Below are 19,177 nucleotides of genomic sequence, written 5' to 3'. Positions count from 1 at the left end.
TTACTTCACATGCTAATATCGGAAGCCGTGGGTGTTTGAAACTGCTTTGTCCCCAGATAAGGAAAAAGAAATCAAATGAAACAACCTCTTGGTGGGGCACCTGGGTGGTTCAGGTCCGTTAAGCCGCGACTCTTGATCTCAGCTCCGGTCTTGATCTCGGGGTCATGAGTTGGAGCCCTGCATTGTGCTCCATGCTGGGCATGAAGCCTACTTAAGAAAAAAAAAAAAAATGAACATACAATTTCTGGGAAACTCAAGTCCATTGCTTGCCTGAAGTCAAACAACCTTAAAGAGCCTAGGCTGGGACCCAGGTCACAGCAACTTATTAACTGCATAAAGGCCAACTTCACTGGGCAGATCCTCACTGAGGGCATAAAAGGATACACTTTGAAACAAGTGCCTCAAACGGTAAGTAAGGTGGTGGCTTAGGAACAGCCTAACCTTCAGTGAAGTGGTTGCTGATAAACAGCCAGGAGGTTGTCGGGCAGGTGTAGGAAGGCCCAGGAGGAAGGCCTGTTTCTGCTCACTCACACACCAGCCATGCTCCTGATGTAATGACCTAGGACTGCAGTGAAGGACATTTTGTCATTATCACCATCACTGCAAACTCAGTGGCCCCAAGTGTCTCCTCTGACTCTGCCACCTAGAAGTCACTTCCACACACCTTGTTGGATTGATAGGACGGAACTTAGATAAGCATATGCAAATTAGTTCTATCAGAGAAAGAGAGGTCAATGTAAGTGGTTAGGAGTGGCCAGAAGTGGGAGGACGGCAAACTGTTTTACAAAAAGCAGCATATATAAGAGAAAGTAGAGAAACACCCCACTCTCCAACACAGGGATCTGTGGACGGGACATATACTGGACAAGAGAGTGGGATGACCTGGTTCACCCTCCACATCCTGCCCCTTCTCTGGGCTGCGGCTGGGACCAGCACCTGGACCCGAAGCTCATGCTGTGAGTATGGTGTTCCTTCCGGAAAGGTCAGGGAAGCAGTTCCCCCGGGGACAGGGGAAACCTCACACATGGAGGTCTGCTGAGGAGAAAGTGACTGAAAACAGCAATCGCTGCAGGAGTTCAAAGTGGGTGAGTCAGGGTGAGTGCCTGCTTCATCTTTCCTGGCCAAACAGCCTACGTTCTTGGAGAGGCAAGTCTATGCATTTGACCTTAAGAGGTGGACATACTGGTGCAGGAATGATGGCTGGTGGCACAAAGAGAGACACTCAGAGCTGTTCTGAGTAAGTGCCACTGCTGGGGGGGGGGGGTTGGTACTCGCCAAGGACAGGTCATATCCCAAGTCTTCCGTATGTTTCACGTAAGACTGAGAAAAAAAGGGGGTGCCTGGCTGGCTCATTTGGAAGAACATGGACCTCTTGATCTTAGGGTTGTAAATTCGAGCCTCATGTAGGGTGCAGAGATTACTTAAAAATAAAATCTTTAGGGGCGCCTGGGTGGCGCAGTCGTTAAGCGTCTGCCTTCGGCTCAGGGCGTGATCCCAGAGTTCTGGGATCGAGCCCCACGTCAGGCTCTTCCGCTGGAAGCCTGCTTCTTCCTCTCCCACTTCCCCTGCTTGTGTTCCCTCTCTCGCTGGCTGTCTCTGTCAAATAAAGAAATAAAATCTTTAAAAAAAAAAAATAAATAAAATAAAATAAAATAAAATAAAATAAAATAAAATAAAATAAAATCTTTAAGGGGGGGAGTCACCTGGGAGGCTCAGTCAGTTGAGTGTCCAACTCTTGATTTCAGCTCAGGTCATGACCTTAGGGTCGTGGGATTGAGCCCTGCATTGGGTGCTGCTCTCAGCAAGGAGTCAGCTTGTCCCTTTTCCTCTGCTCCTCTCCCTGCTGGCCCACAGGCTCACACACACACACACACACACACACACACACACTCTCTCTCTCTCTCTCTCTCAAATAAATAAATAACTTTATATTTTTTCAGGATTTTATTTATTTGAGAGAAAGAGAGAGAAGGGTGGGGAAGGGCAGAGGGAGAGGGAGAGAGAGAATCCCAAGCCGACTCCATGGTTAGCAGAGAGCTGGACATGGGGCTCGATCCCAGGACCCTAAGTTCAGGTCCTGAGCCAAAATCAAGAGTCGGACACTTAACCAACTATACCACCCAGGCACCCCAAAAAAATTAACTTTAAAAAAAGAGTGAGAAAAAACTGCAAGGAAATTAGTGATTTCTAGGAATATGCTAGAAATAATATGAAATGGCCATGAGCCATATTGCTTGAACTTCCTAAGTGAGAAACCATTTTGATAAATATAAGGGTTATTTGAGAAGATGTTGGGTCTAACTGGCCTCAAAAGAAAATCTCAACGTTTTCTCCATCTCTCTTTAATAAGCACCCCCCTCCAAAAATAATAATAATAATCACCCCCACCGAGGGTGTCCCTGAGAATACTAATGCTAACTAATCCCATCTTCTAACAGACAGACACTCAGGAAACATGTTTCTGAGATGAGAGAGAGAGGATTAGGGGTTTACTAAATGACTTTTCTCCTCTCAGCGGTTCCCCTGGCAAAGCAGTCCTTGGTTGATGGCATACAAGTGCTCATGGAGAACTCTGTGACCAGCTCCGCCCACCCAAATCCCAGCGTCCTGATTGCCATGAACCTGGCCGGAGCCTACAACGTGGAGGCCCAGAAGCTCCTGACTGACAAGCTCATGGCCAGTGACACAGCCGGTGAGAAGTCAGAGCCCCTCCACGTGCTCCCTGATTCTCCTGCCCCAGATCCCAGCCCCGCCCCCACCCCAATACCACCTGTGATTGTACCTGAATCACCCAAACACCTTTCCCTATGCACCTGGAAAGAAAGGTGTGTGAAGTCAGAGCATTTGTAGAGCTGGACAGGAAAGCAGAACAAGCCCTAGACCAGATGTGAAAAGAGCAGGCTTGCAGCTCTGGCCCCGCCACTTACTAACTCTGTGACCCTAAGCAGAGCTGCACCAACCTCACTGCTTCACCTGCAAAATACAGATGATTCTAATAACAAGGACATCAACAGTAATGATAGCAATGATAATAATAATCAAATCTCAGTTCTGCCCACCTCACAGGAGTTGTCTTGAGGATCAAGTTAGATAATAAAGTTATTTTCAGGTATGAATCTGTATGGGTGCTCTTGCTGCTTTTCTAAAATAGATACAGGGGATTCCTGATGAAGTTGCCAAGTCACACAGTGGTCACCAGGTTAAACACTCCTTGAGCATTTTTCCATACTTCTTTGCTTAAGAAAAACAAGATCAAAAAACTATCTAGAGGCACGTGGCTGGCTCGGTGGGGGTAACACGTGGCTCTTGATCTCCAGGTTGTGAGCTCGAGTCCCACACTGGGTGTAGAGATTACTTAAAAATAAATTTTAAAAAAAATATCCAATCGCATTATTAAAAATCAACATGATCTGGACAAGAAGCAGAGAGCTCAGCCCTGGCCCCTGGCACACTCTCCCCTGAGAATACCTCTGTGACTATCTTGTTCTCTCCTCCACAGACCTAACCATTGGTCAGCTCGCCCTTACCATCATGGCCCTCAACTCCTCCTGTCGAGACCCTGGGAATAAAGTATCAATTCTACAGAGACAAATGGAAACCTGGCCACCTTCAAGTAAGACCTCATCAGAAGGGAGGGGAGAGTGAGGCAAATGGTCCTTCCTGAGAATATTAAACCTAGAAAGAAAAAGATGGGTGTGTGGCAAGTGAGGGAAGAGACAGAAGCTACCTCCACTCAGGATCCCTCAGATAATCCGGCCGTGAGATATTCATTTCTATTCCAATGAACTAGAGAAGACCACTATCCCGGGGACACAGACTTATGCCACCACCTGAAGACAGTCATTCCTTTTATTCTCTTGTCCTGCTGGGTGACATTCTTATTCTGAGAAATGTTAAAGCTAGTTTTTGCCAATATGGAGTCTTTCTTTTTGGACAAGTTCTCTAGAAATTTTTACTTAAAATGTTTGACTTTTACCTTTTTCACAAATGTCCTCATTATGGTGAATGTTAATCTCACAGAGACCCTCTGTCCCCTTCCCAGGCCCCGATGCCCCAGCTCCAACCTTCTATGGGCCCAGTCTGGCAGTCCTGGCACTGTGCCAGGAGAACCCAAAGACGGCCTTACCCATAGCAGCCCGCTTTGCCAAGATCCTGAGGTTCAGTTCCTCCCCCTTCAATATGGGTAAGTTGGTTGCCACTTCCAAACACTGCCCTCAGCTGGGAACATCAAGGGCACTCAATGGGGGGGGGGGGGCACAGCTTTCCATGGAGGAGGAGCCGAGGATCATGAAAATGTCTGCAGATGGAAGGCACTTAACAAATATTTGTTGGACATGTGAATTAAGGAATAAATGAAAGGGAGACAGTAAAACAAACCAGGACAATACTTGAAATGTCTGACAATGACAGAATGTCTACTGGGAACAATAAACAAGTCACCCAAGTCAGCGGTTATTCCCAGGCAAATTCTTAAATGATTAAATCAATGTCTAGACTCAGTCTTACCCCGAAACCTTTTTAAAGATTCATTTATTTATTTTAGAGAGAGAGAAAGAGAGCAGGGAGAGGGGTAGAAGAAGAGGGAGAAAGAGAATCTCGAGCTGACTTCACACTTACCGCAAACCCGGACACGGGGCTCCATCTCATGACCTGAGATCATGACCTGAGCTGAAACCAAGACTCGGATGCTTAACTGACTGAGCCACCCAGGCACCCTGAACCCTCTCTTTTATCACTACTGATGATTCCACTCTCTGTTCTTGAAGTTTCTCCTTGTAACATCCTGATATTCTCTTTCTAGTAAAAAGATACTCTCTGAACCCTAAACCCATGATGCTCCTCCCCTCAAGGATACACTGGAATCACGCTATTTCTTCATTCTGCAACCTTACGGCTGCTTGTGATGAGAAGCTTTTTCCCCTACAACACCAAGTCCTTTTCTGTCCACCCTTCGGCAAACCACGAAACCTGCCCTGAATAACACCCGCTTTGAGGACATTATCATGTGCCCTTCACTCATGGTCACCTTTTCTCCTTCACCACTCTCAAGCAATAGCGCATCTCAGGTTTTCACCCCATTATCCACCCTGCCTCTACAGCCTCTCTCGTTTCAGGCAAACTCTCTCATTTCAAGCTCTTTCAGACCAACAGTCAAGTACTCTAGTACCCTCCCTGTGGCTCAAGGGCAGACGGGCCTCTGTTTTCCATCTGGGACCTCATGCATTGCTAGGGTGTCTGTCAGTTCAGGAGATTTGACTTCCTGGCCAACATTGGTTTCAACAACACTGTCATCCTTAATTAGCTTATAGAAATTCAGGTGGAGATTACAGTAGGGAGAAGAAGATCAGAGAAAGAAGTCATCTGGCAAGTCTTTCATTTGTTCTGTCTTGTCCTGCCAGGGCTTGTTCATTCAGTCCACATACACTTTCCCATGCAAATAATGAAAATGACCCTGTGCCGGGTGGTCTGGGGGGTGCAAAGTTCCCACCATCCAGGAGCTCATGGAGCACAGTAACAACAAAACAGAGCAGAGAGTACTGAGACTGCAAAACAGGTCCAAACAACACAGGCTAAAAACGTTCAGAAAAGTGGGGTGCCTGGGTGGCTGAGTCAGTTAAGTGTCTGACTGTTGACCTCAGCTTGGGTCTTGATCTCAGGGTTGTGAGTTTAAGCCCACATTGGGCTCCACACTGGGCATGGAGCCTACTTTAAAAAAAAAGTTCAGAAGAGAGACTGCACCTGTGGCACTGGGCAGACCAAAGAAGGCTTCACTGAGAGGTGGTGATGGCTGGGCCTTCAAGAACTGGTGACATTTTTAGAGAGAAACACTGGGACAAGAAAAATGAGATTGAATAAAGCACTGGCCTACATAAATTAAAAGCATGAGCTGTGGAGTCATATAGATCTGGGTTCAGGTCTTGGCACTGCTACTTACCAGCTGTGTGGCCTTGGGCCATCCTTGGCCTCTATGAGCCTCCATTTCCTTATCTCTTCAGTGGAGTTAATTATAGGTCCTATTTCACAGGTTGTCCTGAAGAATAAAGGAGCTAATGTAGCTGGAAGACAATAAGCACACAGTAAATGTTAGTTGTTCACACTGTTGTGGTGATGGTTGTCTTACCCACCCCCCTCCAACTGTGCTTCACAGACACAGGAGCGATGGCGACCTTGGCTCTGACTTGTATGTACAACAAGATCCCAGAAGGTTCAGAGGAGGGTTACAGAATCCTGTTCAGTCAGGTACTAGAGGAAGCCGTGAAGAATATCAGCATGAGGATCAAAGATAATGGCATCATTGGAGACATCTACAGTACTGGCCTTGCCATGCAGGTAAACATATCACCCATGCTCTTTGTTGGGTCCATGCCAATACTAGGCTGTGTTGGATAAGATTATTGGATTGTAGGATCAAGAGACCAGGCTTCTTGTAATATCTCTGGGAAAGACCAGCTAGTATGACCTGAGGTACATTCCTTGTGGTGTTTGTCCCAGTTTCTCTACTGGAAAAATGCTGGTGTTAATTCCTCCCTACCTCATAGGTAAAGTGTGAAAATAAAACTATATGAATTCTTTTCTCTTCCTTGGAAAAAGAAATAAATCCCAGAAACATATCAGGTTATTACTGATAATGATGTTTGTTCACAATAATTATAGATTGATGAAAATTTGATGTATAAAAAATACGGATATTAAAATAGGTCCTCAAAAAAATGGAATTTTCTGATTCCATCTTGCCAGTCAAGTGTGCTTTTTCCAGCCCTTTATCTTGATCCAGAAAATGTGGGCTTGTGTTCAAACTGACTAGTGAAACCAACCTAGAGCTGACTTGTCAAGCTCTTTTATAATCTCGATCTCATTTCAACCTCACACAGTGGTCTAAATGGCAGAACCAGGTGTGTCTGGTACCGTGTCCATACTCAATCCTATGTTTCCCTAGTATAGATCCCAGGCTTGGATTCCATAAGACGCTGCTTGATATATCTCCACATGCCAACCCCTACTGATTAGGGTTGATTAGGGCAGCACCCTCCCATGGAAGACATACTCATGAGAGTGGGGACAGATAACAACTAGACTCAGAAATTAAAGGGTCATCTGTGGCCAAATCCTCTAGTCCAAACTGAGAAGTCTGTGCTCCAAAGTCCCAAAATGCCTAATGTAATTCATAGAAAAACTATATCACGACCCTCTCAACTCAGAAAGCCCAGGAAACAGAGAACCATGGAATTACAATGCCAGCCCTAAACCTAATATACCTCCGGACTGGTGGTAGAAAAAAACCCTTTGAGGAGAGGAGCAGAGACTGACCCTGATGTTCTACACATTAGAAATTAGCAAAGGACATAAACAGACTAGAAATTAGCTCATGTTAAACATAAAAGTAAATACAAAATCCCCACTCCAATGTGCCATGTATAGGAGCAACTAATGAGAACAACATCAGCTTCCAGGTCACGTTAAGGTGAATGAAGATTGGCCATGGAAAAAAAAGACTGTTACCATGGCTGAATCATCCGAGAACAATCCCAGGGCTCCGGTCTAGAAAGTTTTGTGAAATATCAGAGGCAGTCTGGAAGGGATATAAGATGGGTTTTATCTATGACTCACTTAAAATAAACTTGCTTCCCCTTAGTGCCAGAGAAATGTTTGCTTTTTGCTTTTGCTAGTTTGGTTTTTGAATTCTGTTTGGGATTTTATCACCCACAGGGTACACTCTGATAAGCTGTACCTAAGAATTAAAGCTTTATTTATGAAAAGGCAAGACCTCATCTTTATCCAGATATCACAGGTCATATGGATTTCTAACCAGTTAGGATACATAACCTCTCCCTACTCGAGTTATGGCACATATCTAGAGTTTACCCAAACAGCCTGAAGTCTGAAATCACCAGATATCTAATACGCAACTTTTTTTCTAATTTTAAATGTGCTGGTGTGGAAAAGCAAATGGCTCTCAAGATGTCACAACTTGAGTTTGAATCCCAGATCTGCCACCATTGTGGGCAAATATTGAATTTCTCTGAATTTCACTTTCCCCATAAAAACAGTGTTGCGAAGGTTTGTTTTAAGATTTTATTTATTTGATAGAGAGACAGGCAGCCAGCGAGAGAGGGAACACAGCAGGGGGAGTGGGAGAGGAAGAAGCAGGCTCCCAGCGGAGGAGCCTGATGTGGGGCTCGATCCCGGGACGCTGGGATCACGCCCTGGGCCGAAGGCAGACGCTTAACGACTGAGCCACCCAGGCGCCCCACGAAGGAATTTTTTAAAAAATCACAAGCACCATGTGGTGCTCAGTAATTGTCCATGATCTCTCCCAGCAGAATAGCGGGGTGTGAAGCTTCCTCTTCAACCTTTATTCACCCTCTTCCAGGATGTCAGCGCCCTTCAAGTGGCCCGGGCCACCCACATGGCTTCCCTAGGCACTCATGAGGCACGTCCTCTGTTGCAGAATTTCTTCTCTTACCTCCATCAGTATTCCAAAGCTTTCAAAATTCCTCTGATGGGGATTTAACTTGGAAAAGATCTGATAAACATCTTCATGCAAAGTTATAATGACTTCTCACAGGGTAATGTGTTATTCCTCTCTAGAGTGTTGGCATTGGTCATGTCTTATCCCAAGGGGATACATCTTGCTTTTGGGATCTGAGAGGTGAATATGGCAAGAGAACAAGATCTGGCTGCTGAGGAGTACCCACCTGATGCTTCTTCAGCCAAGCTGCCCTGTAAGGTGACCTCTGGCAAGAGCCGAGGTCCATGATTGCCAAAGCTCATAGTGACGGTCACACCTGTCAAAACTGTCTGGTTGCTCATCAGCTGCCTTTGGCTCACAAAGCCATTTCTGACTCGACTCTCTCTTCTCCCATTTCCTATTCCGAGCTTCAGGTGACTCGGTCACCGGCAATCTCATACTATCTCACAGTATGTCAAACCCCTGACGTACTATGAAGGTCATGGTCAGCACACCACTAAAGGGAGGGAGGTGGTGATGACAGCTTATATACCACACGTTACAAAATGCTTTTGCTTATTGTTCCACATCTGAACCTCAAGTGAACCCACAAAGGTAGGCAGAAATTATGATTTCTATTTTACTCATGTGATATAAATCTCAGCAAAGTAGAATGAATTGCTTGGTGCATCCATCAAGAATCATTTTGCAAATAACAGAAACCCAAATCATTTTTGCTTAAGAAAAAAATGGGGGATTTGCTATTTCACATTATAAACTAGAATGTCCAGGGCTAGATTAAACAGTTTCAGGATTAACCGGAATAAAGGACTCAATTGCGCTTTCAGGCACCACTCTGTTTTCATCGCTCAGCCCTGGGTTTCCTCACTGTCTCCTACCGCACAGCTTCAAAGTGGCTGAGGAAGATGGTCATTAGCAGCCCAATGCTTACCTGGAGAGAAAGACATGCTTCTCTCTCTGAATGTTTGTATGTCAGGGAACGACACTGGCTAGTGTGTGTGTCCACTAATCACTGTCACCAAAAGGATGGCACTCTATGATTAGCCCAGCCCAGGCCATGAGTCTGCCCCTGTGTCCAGGGTTGTGAAGCCTCTGGCTGACTGTCCTGACATGATCACAAAGTATGGGAGGAGTGCACCAAAGGGTGTGCAGAACAACACAAAAGAGCACTGCTATGTTCAGATGGCCAGATGGCCCAGACAAACAGTGTCCCTGAACTTGCTTTGCCTGGCTCTCACCTTCATTCTACATCCAAGAACTGTTTTATATACACATGCTATAAATACAGCAGCCCTAATAGTGTTCCCCAAATCTGATTGGTGCACAGATACTTGCTGTGTGACTGCTATGTGACAGACCCTGAGCTAAGAGGTGGGGGTGCAGCAGTGAACAAGACAGACAATGTCCCAAACTTTTGGACTCTGGTGATCCCCAAGATCAGTGATCAAGTATATCTCTTATAAAGTTTATAGAGGCCAACTCCCAGCCATGCCTAATCAATCTCTCATTCTCTCTCCTGTCCCAGGCTCTCTCTGTGACACCTAAGCAACCTAACAAGGAGTGGAACTGCCAGAAGACCATGGACACCATACTTACGGAGATTGAGCATGGGAAATTCCACAATCCCATGTCCATTGCCCAAATTCTCCCTTCGCTGAAAGGCAAGACATACCTGGATGTGCCCCATGTGTCCTGCAGCCCGGGTAAGAACTCTTACCATCTGCCTTTCCTTATGTCATAAAGTTGCAACTTATGCCAGTAATTATATGTGGATCTATTTTCAGTGGCATATAGGGTTGTTATGTAGGCAGAACCATATCTGATATCCAATCCCCAAGTGCTGTGTGCAGCCTGCCCTCAAAATTCAGCCCCCATGTCTACGTCATTCAGTACACATTAAGTGAGTACTTTCTGTAGGCATAGCATTTTGTGAGATGCTGGTGAAGAGGGGAGGTCCATCCTCTTAGCAATCAGATGATATATAACTTCCTTCATTCATTTGACAAATGCACCAAACATTATACACTATCTTATGATATCTGCTCTTTACAAGGTCAGGAGATGGATATGCAGACAAAAACTACATTTGGAAGAATGAAATAAGTATTAAATAGGAATAGAAGCCACATGTAGTGCATAGCAAAGAAAGTGTGACCAATCATTGACCTGGTCTGAGAGACTTATGAGAAGAACGGAGTTGCATGTAAGCCCAGACTCGGAGATCTAAATAGGAAGCCTTGGTGCTCCTGGCACAGGAAAGGAATGGGATGGAAACATGGCACATTATCTTTTTATTTTACATATATCTATTTTATCCAATTAAAAATGTAATACAGAGATACTTAAAATTCAAACTTTGTAGAAATATGCATGAAGAAAGTGGGAGTCCTGCACAAAAATTTTATCACTCCAGAGATAACGAGTCTTTGCAAAGATACCTCCAGCTCTTCTTTCTAATCAAATACTAGTATAAAGTACTGTTTGTCTTATGTTGCATGGATTTGTTGAGATAAGCAGCGATTACTAAACTCCTTGCCTATCTCAGTACAGAGTTTATAGAGACTACAAACAAGCAACCTGATCTCAACCACGCAAACATGGCCACGTTCACCTAACTCCTTAGGCTGCTTACCAGTGATTTCCCAACCTTGACAAGGTGGCCATGGAGTCTTTCCTAGGACTCTACACTACAGTTGCCCAGATGTTTTTTAAAGGGTCTGAAATTCACTACCTTTGCTTCCAGATTCATAGTGTTGCCAAAAAAGCCCACACCTGAACAGAACTCAATCATGTAAAATATGACTTAGGGCTACCATCCTCCCTTCTGGTTATAAATTCTTTTAACAAAACTAACGTTCACTATAAAACTAGCCGTCAGCTCTTCAGCTATGAACAATTCTCTAGAATGGAAATGAGACTTCATAGATCACACCAGTTCCTCAGCACAACCCACAAAGGACAGAAAATCATTGCCATTTCTTGAAATGTTTTTAAGGATGAGTTGCCAATAACAGAGATTTTTGCGCCGTTATACAAACCCATAACCTTTAACAAATGTGGCCTCTTCGCTCTTCACAGGTCATGAAGTGCAACCAACTCTCCCCAACCAACCCAGCCCTGTTCCCACCACAGCACCCAACATCACCGTCATATACACCATAAATAACCAGCTGAGGGGGGTGGAGCTCTTCTTCAATGAGACCATGGACGTGAGTGTGAAACCTGGATCCGTGCTACTTGTCGTCCTAGAGGAAGCACAGCGCAGAAACTCCATGTTCAAGTGCGTGCTTCAAGCAGCATCCACCATTCTCCCCAGGCTCCACCTGAATTCCCATTCTCTCCCTCCTTCCTTTTCTTACTTTTTTTCCCTTCTGATAATTTAACAGATCTTCATCTCATGACCCCTTGAGAAGCTTGAAATCTAGTAACAAGCAAGGCGCTGAGGAAAAATTCAATCACACAAGTCAACGTATGATGGAGTTTTACGAACAGGAATTCAAAGGGAGAGAGTCAATCGTGGGTTAGAGCAGTCCGGGAAGGCTTGTGGCTTTGGACCCCATTTGAGGAATAAGTGCCGTCAGGAAGATAGGAGAAGAGGGCATTCTAGGAAGAGGGAATGGCTAGAACAAAGCATTCAAGACAGGAATAAGCAAGGACTTCAGGGTCAGTGAGTAGGCCAGCTTGACTAGAGAAGAGAATACCGGACTGAATCAAGCGAGTAACGTGGAAGAATAGACTGGGTGGTATTGGAAAAAGTCTGAAAAACCAGGCTAAGGTGATCAGACTTCCTATTAGAGAAAGCACTGCAAGTTTCTAAGTAAGAAAAGTCATGTTGTAAAATGTTAATTGATTCGAGAATGGGAGACAAGGAGGAGATCTGGGGCTTGCCTGAGGTAATGAATCTGTGAGGTGATGAAGACTCCATCTAGGATAAACAGATTCAGCCCAAGGAAGATGCCACTTGGCTCTGTGAGTACTGGATGCAGGAGGGTGGGTAAGAGCGATAAGCTTCCAAACTTTGATAGGACTGGCAGGAGGAAAGAATGTGTTTCAGAGAAAAAGACTTAATTCCTTTAGACATGTCTAATTGTGGGAGTTCAAAACAGAAACATTAGGGCGCTTTTGGAGGTTTAGATGAAGGCCTAGAAAAAGAGGTCAGGACAGGCAAAAGAGGTCGGATGGTCCTCAGATAGAGGTGATGGCTGAAGTTGCGGAATAAGTAGCAGGGACAAGCTCCCAACAAAGCCACAAGTCCAGGGTGCCTGGCTGGCTCAGTCAGCAGAGCATGCGACTCTTGATCTCACGATTGTGACTTCAAGCCCCATGCTGGGCGTAGAGCCCACTTTAAAAAACAAACCAACCAACCACCATGATCTAAATGCCCATTTTACAGATAGCACCACATACGCCCAAAGAGGCTAAGTAACGTTCCTGAGATCACATGATGTGTAACTAATACAGTTGAGATCTGAACCCAGACTTGACTGTGAAGCTCACGTTCCTTCCACTGCACTGTTGGGAAAGGGCAGAATACAGAAATAAATCCCAAGAAATAAAATTAAACCTTGGGATGTCTTTATAGTTTGCAAGAAAAGAAAGCAGTAGAGAAATATGGAGAAGACTAAGCTCACAGGAGGAGCAGAGGGAATAATGCCAAGTCCCGGAAAGGAAAAGAGAAGAGCCTTTCAAAGGAAAGATGACATGACCCAAATTCTGCAGAGAGATGCCAGAAAGAAAGACTGACCAAGCCCAAGTGACAACTGAGTAGTATGTGGAATCCATTCCACAGGGTTAGGTTCCATACACTGTGCCTGCTGTCCGCAGCCCAGCTCCGTAACTTCCCTACTCCCACAGACAGGTCAGGATAAAAGTTGCATTTCCAGAATACCTAGTTTTCAAATACCCTCTGAATATACCTTACTACTTCTCTGAGCTTAGCTCTAATTTTGCCTGGTTTTTCTTTTTCTGACTGTGAATGTCATAAATACATACAGTAGACAGTTGGGGGGTGATACAGAAAGAAAACAAAGCACCTCTGAAACTAGTGATACACTGTATGTTAATTGAATTTAAATATTTTTTTAAAAAGAGCAAAACAAAGCATCTACAGTACGTCCACAATATAATCGCTGTTGACATTTCTTTATAATTTTGTAGGTGTTTTTTTCTATGCATCTTATAAATAGTTGTAATCCCTCACATGGATGGGATAGTTATTTCGTGCAAAATTTGTGTCCCACATTATCAGTTCACAATTATTGCACGAGCATTTTTAATGTCATTTAAAATTATTGAAAAATACAATTTCGTCACTGCAAAAAAAATTCAATCTTGGATATTCATCCCATCACTCATGTAAGTATTCACCCATTGTTGGGCATTTACATTTTTAAAAATTTGCTTACTGATAGGTTTTTTTAAAAACTCCATTCATTTAAATTTCATTTAATTCCAAGGGAAGTAATTTCATATCCATTAGTCATTTGCAATTTCTCTTTTGAGGATGTTTTTCTTTAAATAAACATATTTTTAATTTGTATTAATTTCATTTCTACCTAAAGGCAGACATTTTTGTATTATGTTCAGTTAGCCATTGTATTGTACACTGTTAGTTTTTGATATAGTGCTCAGTGATTCGTTAGCTACATATAACACCCAGTGCTCATCACTACACATGCCCTCCTTAATGCCCATCACCCTGTTACCCCCTCCCCCCAGCCCCCTCTCCTATGAAACTCTAAGTTTGTTTCCTAGGATCCATAGTCTCTCATGGATCATCTCCTCCTCTGATTTCTCCCCCTTCAGATTTCCCTCCCTTACCCCATGGTCCTCCATGCTATTGCTTATGTTCCACATATAAGTGAAACCATACGATAATTATCTTTCTCTGCTTGACTTACTTCACTATCCCCTCCAGTTCCATCCAAGTTGATGCAAATGGTGGGTATTCATCCTTTCTGATGGCTGAATAATATTCCGTTGTATATATCGACCATATCTTCTTTATCCATACATCTGTTGAAGGACATCTTGGCTCCTTCCACAGTTTGGCTACTGAGGACATTGCTGCTATGAACACTGGGTGCAGGTGCCCCTTCTTTTCACTACATCTGTATCTTCAGGGTAAATGCCTAGTAGTGCAATTGCTGGGTCATAGGGTAGCTCTATATTTAACATCTTGAGGAACCTCCATACTGTTTTCCAGAGTGGCTGTACCAGCCTGCATTCTTATCAACAGCGTAAGAGGATTCCCCTTTCTCCACATCCTCGCCAACATTTGTTGTTTCCTGTTTTGTTAATTTTTGTCATTCTAATTGGTGTAAGGTGGTATCTCATTCTGGTTTTGATTTGGATTTCCCTAATGGCTAATGATGTTGAGCATTTTTTCATATGTCTGTTAGCCATTCGTATGTCTTCTCTGGAGAAGTGTCTGTTCATGTCTTCTGCCCATTTTTTGACTGGATTATTTGTTTTTTGAGTGTTGAGTTTGAGAAGTTCTTTATAGATCTTGGATATCAGCCCTTTATCTGTAGTGTCATTTGCAATTACCTTCTCCTATTCCGTGGGCTGCCTCTTAGTTTTGTTGACTGTTTCCTTGGCTGTGCAGAAGTTTTTTATCTTGATGAAGTCCCAAAAGTTCATTTTTGCTTTTGTTTCCCTTGCCTTTGGAGACGTGTCTTGAAAGAAGTTACTGTGGCCAATGTCGAAGAGTTTACCGCCTATGTTCTCCACTAGGATTTCAATGGATTCCTGCCTCACATTGAGGTCTTTCATCCATTTTGAGTTCATCTTTGTCTATGGTGTAAGGAAATGGTCTAGTTTCATTCTTCTATATGCAGCTGTCCAATTTTCCCAGCACCACTTATTGAAGAGACTGTCTTTTTTCCCATTGGATATTTTTTCCTGATTTGTCAAAGATTAGTGGACTATAGAATTGAGGGTCCATTACTAGAGTCTCTATTCAGTTCCATTGGTCTATGTGTCTGTTTTTGTGCCAATACCATGCCGTCTTGGTGATCACACTTGTAATATAGCTTGAAGTCAGGCAATGTGATGCCTCTAGCTTTGTTTTCATTTTATCATTCCCTTGGTGATCCAGGGTCTTTTCTGGTTCCATACAAATTTTAGGATTCTTTGTTCGAGCTCTTTGAAAAATGCCGATGGCATTTTAATAGGGATGGCATTGAAAGTGTAAATTGTTCTGGGCAGGATAAACATTTTAACAATGTTTATTCTTCCAACCCATGAGCATGGAATGTTTTTCCATCTTTTTGTGTCTTCCTCAATTTCTTTCCTAAGTGTTCTGTAGTTTCTACAGTAGAGATCCCTTGCCTCTTTGGTTAGGTTTATTTCTAGGTATCTTATGGTTTTTGGTGCTATTGTGAATGGAATTGATTCCTTAATTTCTCCTTCTACAGTTACATTGTTAGTGTGTAGAAAAGCAACTGACTCCTGTGCATTGATTTTGTATCCTGCCACATTGCTGAATTACTGTATGAGTTCTAGTAATTTGGGGATACTTTATGTGGATGACATGATACTTTGAATGTGGTTTTATCTGATCTCTAAAGCATTTACAATGTCTCTGCCCCTTCACCTTAACCCCTTATTGCCTGACTTAGATCACATTAATCACATATGATTTTATTCTTACAGATTTGAAACCACAATGACATCCTGGGGCCTTGTCGTCTCCTCTATCAACAATGTTGCTGAAAATGTTCAGGAGCGGACATACTGGCAATTCCTTAGTGGCAAAACACCTTTGAATGAAGGTGAGAAAAAGAAAGGAATCTGGGAATTTCTTCCATAGTCTGCAGGCTACTTTCTTTCATTTCCTTATTTCATTCACTCATTCATTTAATCAAATAACTGTGAGATTGTATGAATACATACGATGACACATATATGTATGTACACATACATATTATGAATATATATACAGTGATTCAATTGAATGATACATATATGATGGGTAGATAGATGGATGATAGATAGAACAGGTGGCTGGCTTTCTAAAATAGCTTTTTCAAAAATCAAGAACCTTGACTCCACTCTGAGCCAATGGGGACATATTCAGTGACCAAGAAAAGTGGACTGACCTACTTAAAGCAATAAGAGCTGAAAAAGAGAAAAGCAGATAATGTGAGAGACCAAAAAAAAAAAAGAAAGAAAGAAAGAAAAAAAGGTAGAAAAAGTAGTATGTGATCTAAGAAGATGACCACTTTAGGATTTAAAAATTAAACATCACGGGGCGCCTGGGTAGCGCAGTGGTTAAGCGTCTGCCTTCGGCTCAGGGCGTGATCCCAGCGTTCTGGGATCAAGCCCCACATCAGGCTCCTCCGCTATGAGCCTGCTTCTTCCTCTCCCACTCCCCCTGCTTGTGTCCCCTCTCTCGCTGGCTGTCTCTCTTTGTCAAATAAATGAATGAAATCTTAAAAAAAATTAAACATCAATGTGTAAAACAAAAGCACAGTGATTTCATTGCCAGTGGGAAACAAATATGGGGGACGGAAAACATAGCTCTTCACATAGTGATGTTATCGTATTTCACATGTCAACTCTGTAGGTATTGGTGATTCTCTTTTCTACAGAGAAAGAAACTAAGTCTTGGAGGTGTTAAAGGGACTTGCACAAGTCCTGCATCTAGAGTGGGACTGATCATCGAGCCCATGCTTCCGAACTGTGGCATGACTGTCCTTCCCCCACAGCTTCACTCAACATTCATTCACCTTCTTGCTCTAACGTTTCTTCAAAATCTCCAAAGAGAAGAATGTGTATGCACGTTTGTGTGGGGAAAGAGGCAAGAATGAAACTCAGACTTCAGCAAAACCTTAACATTCTTTAAAATTCTGCACAAATACTAAAATACCCTCCAAGGTAAAGAGTCATGTGTGAGGTTTTATCTAAGGATGATGTTCCCTAGTCAAGGGGATGTTCATTGTCACCGTGCAGGGAGATGTGAAGCCACACAGAGTCACAGCAGAGCTGAGGCTGCAGCTTTATAAGATGCTTCACTATCCAAGATTACGATGGGACAGATGTTTTCTCAGAGCCTGTCAGGTATTTAACAAAATCTGGCCAGTCAGAATTTGTTCAACTGCAGCAAAGCACATAATAACGATCTCAAGGTTACCTAAGGCTTAGTCAGAAGCCCCTTCTCTTACTTACTAGCTGCATTAGGCAAGGCATCAATCTTCTCAGAACCAGTTTCCAGTGTTAGGAAATGGAAATAGTAAACACCATTGCTTGGGGTAGTGTGAAAATTGGAAATAACATGTTTAAAATGAATAAGTACAATGTCTTCCGCATAGCATGCATTCACAAATGCTAAATATTAGTATTATTAGTTCTCCTACCACCTTCATCTCAAGAATTGCCTGAGAGCCTAAATCACGCTTATTCTCATGTCTGCCAATTGCCTTTTTTCTCTGGCGAAAGAATGGTAAACAGAAAGGCCTCGGACATCCAGAAAGATCTGGGCCTGGAATTACCTTTCCACTGCCCGGTGACTTGAAAGCTAATCATCAGTACTGCCATCATCTAACTTTTCTGCCCCAAAACACAAGAATTCTCAACCCGCTGCCCTTCCCTATTTTTTGCAAAATCTTCAAAAGTGAACATGAGTTCCTACCTTGAATGCTCTAAATTTGGCTTAAATAAGTCATTTTATTGCACACTTACTATGTGTCGGGTACTAAATTGGCACCTGGCAGTCACTATTCTTAATCCTGAAAACGTTTTTCAGGGTTAGTATTATCAGTGTGATTTTAGACATAGGGCAAAGGAGGTTCTCACAACTTGAGGGCCTTGTCCAAAGACATGCTCCACATGCAACCCTGAGCCTGGAAACAAAGACCCCCTACATCTCAGTTCCATGCTCCTCCACACGAGTCTAGCTGCCCATTTCACCCTGGGATGACTTTACTCCTCTAGCAAGGGGCTGGTCCTTTGGGAGCTGGGGGTGGTTACACGCACCACGGTCGCCTCATGTTCTTCTCTGCTTGTTTCCAGGAGTGGCCGACTACAAACCCTACAAGCATGAGCACATCACCGCCAATTTCACCCGGTACTAAGGGCGAGGTGGGTTCAGATTCTCTCAAACATCGCCGAACGGCGGTGGAATTTTTGTTCACTTCGTTTCAAGTCTATGTAAAAAAAGTGGATATCTACAATGCTACCATATTCCTGGTAAAACATGGAAACCACTATGTAGAATAAATGATTCAAACTCCCCTGGAGTCTTCACATCTGTGACCCATGAAACAAAGTCCAGCTTCTCAAGGCAATGACTGCCGGTCATTGTTTAGACCTCGGGTGAGGGGAGAAGAGCGAGCCCAGCGGATATCTCTGGGGCTCATTCCAGTCTTCTTAACTAATGAACACATTTCTTTATTTCTACAAATGAAGTATTTTAAAAACTCCAACTTAAAAAAAAACCTCCTATTTTTGTTTCGTATTCCAAGTACTACTTTTCAAATCACTTAATGAAATGACTAAAATTATTTCGTATGAGACTCCCAGATGGTTTAGAACTAGGGAAATGGGGCGCCTGGGTGGCACAGCGGTTAAGTGTCTGCCTTTGGCTCAGGGCATGATCCTGGCGTTCTGGGATCGAGCCCCACATCAGGCTCCTCCGCTATGAGCCTGCTTCTTTCTCTCCCACTCCCCCTGCTTGTGTTCCCTCTCTCGCTGGCTGCCTCTATC

The 19,177-nt window shown here is 43.5% G+C and overlaps 1 protein-coding gene across 2 annotated transcripts; it reads left to right on the top strand.

Moving 5' to 3' along the window:
* The first annotated feature begins 769 nt into the window (after window positions 1–769).
* CBLIF (cobalamin binding intrinsic factor) lies at window positions 770–19,177 on the top strand. 2 transcript variants are annotated; one of them, XM_045786756.2, is made up of 9 exons: window positions 772–956; window positions 2,516–2,692; window positions 3,500–3,613; window positions 4,043–4,183; window positions 6,149–6,330; window positions 9,996–10,173; window positions 11,549–11,750; window positions 16,127–16,245; window positions 18,485–19,177. In XM_045786756.2, exons 1-9 carry the CDS (start codon window positions 878–880, stop codon window positions 18,544–18,546), a joined length of 1,254 nt encoding a protein of 417 aa, XP_045642712.2. In that variant the 5' UTR covers window positions 772–877; the 3' UTR covers window positions 18,547–19,177. The 2 variants fall into 2 exon arrangements, with proteins under 2 accessions (XP_045642713.2, XP_045642712.2); XM_045786757.2 differs by lacking the exon at window positions 4,043–4,183 and having other exon boundaries at window positions 770–956.

The sequence above is a fragment of the Ursus americanus genome, chromosome 24 (assembly GCF_024610735.1).
Source record: "Ursus americanus isolate L20-20 chromosome 24, mUrsAme1.1.p, whole genome shotgun sequence".
NCBI classification, from domain to species: domain Eukaryota; kingdom Metazoa; phylum Chordata; class Mammalia; order Carnivora; family Ursidae; genus Ursus; species Ursus americanus.
The sequence above is the reverse complement of the archived record's forward strand: the minus strand, read 5'-3'. Positions and strand labels throughout refer to the sequence as shown.

Excerpts from the sequence above, each read along its gene's own strand:
- CBLIF (XM_045786756.2), top strand. The coding sequence starts at position 878 with ATGACCTGGTTCACCCTCCACATCCTGCCCCTTCTCTGGGCTGCGGCT. Across the intron at positions 4,184-6,148 it reads TTCCTCCCCCTTCAATATGG|ACACAGGAGCGATGGCGACC; the intron begins GTAAGTTGGTTG and ends TGTGCTTCACAG. Across the intron at positions 11,751-16,126 it reads CGCAGAAACTCCATGTTCAA|ATTTGAAACCACAATGACAT; the intron begins GTGCGTGCTTCA and ends TTATTCTTACAG.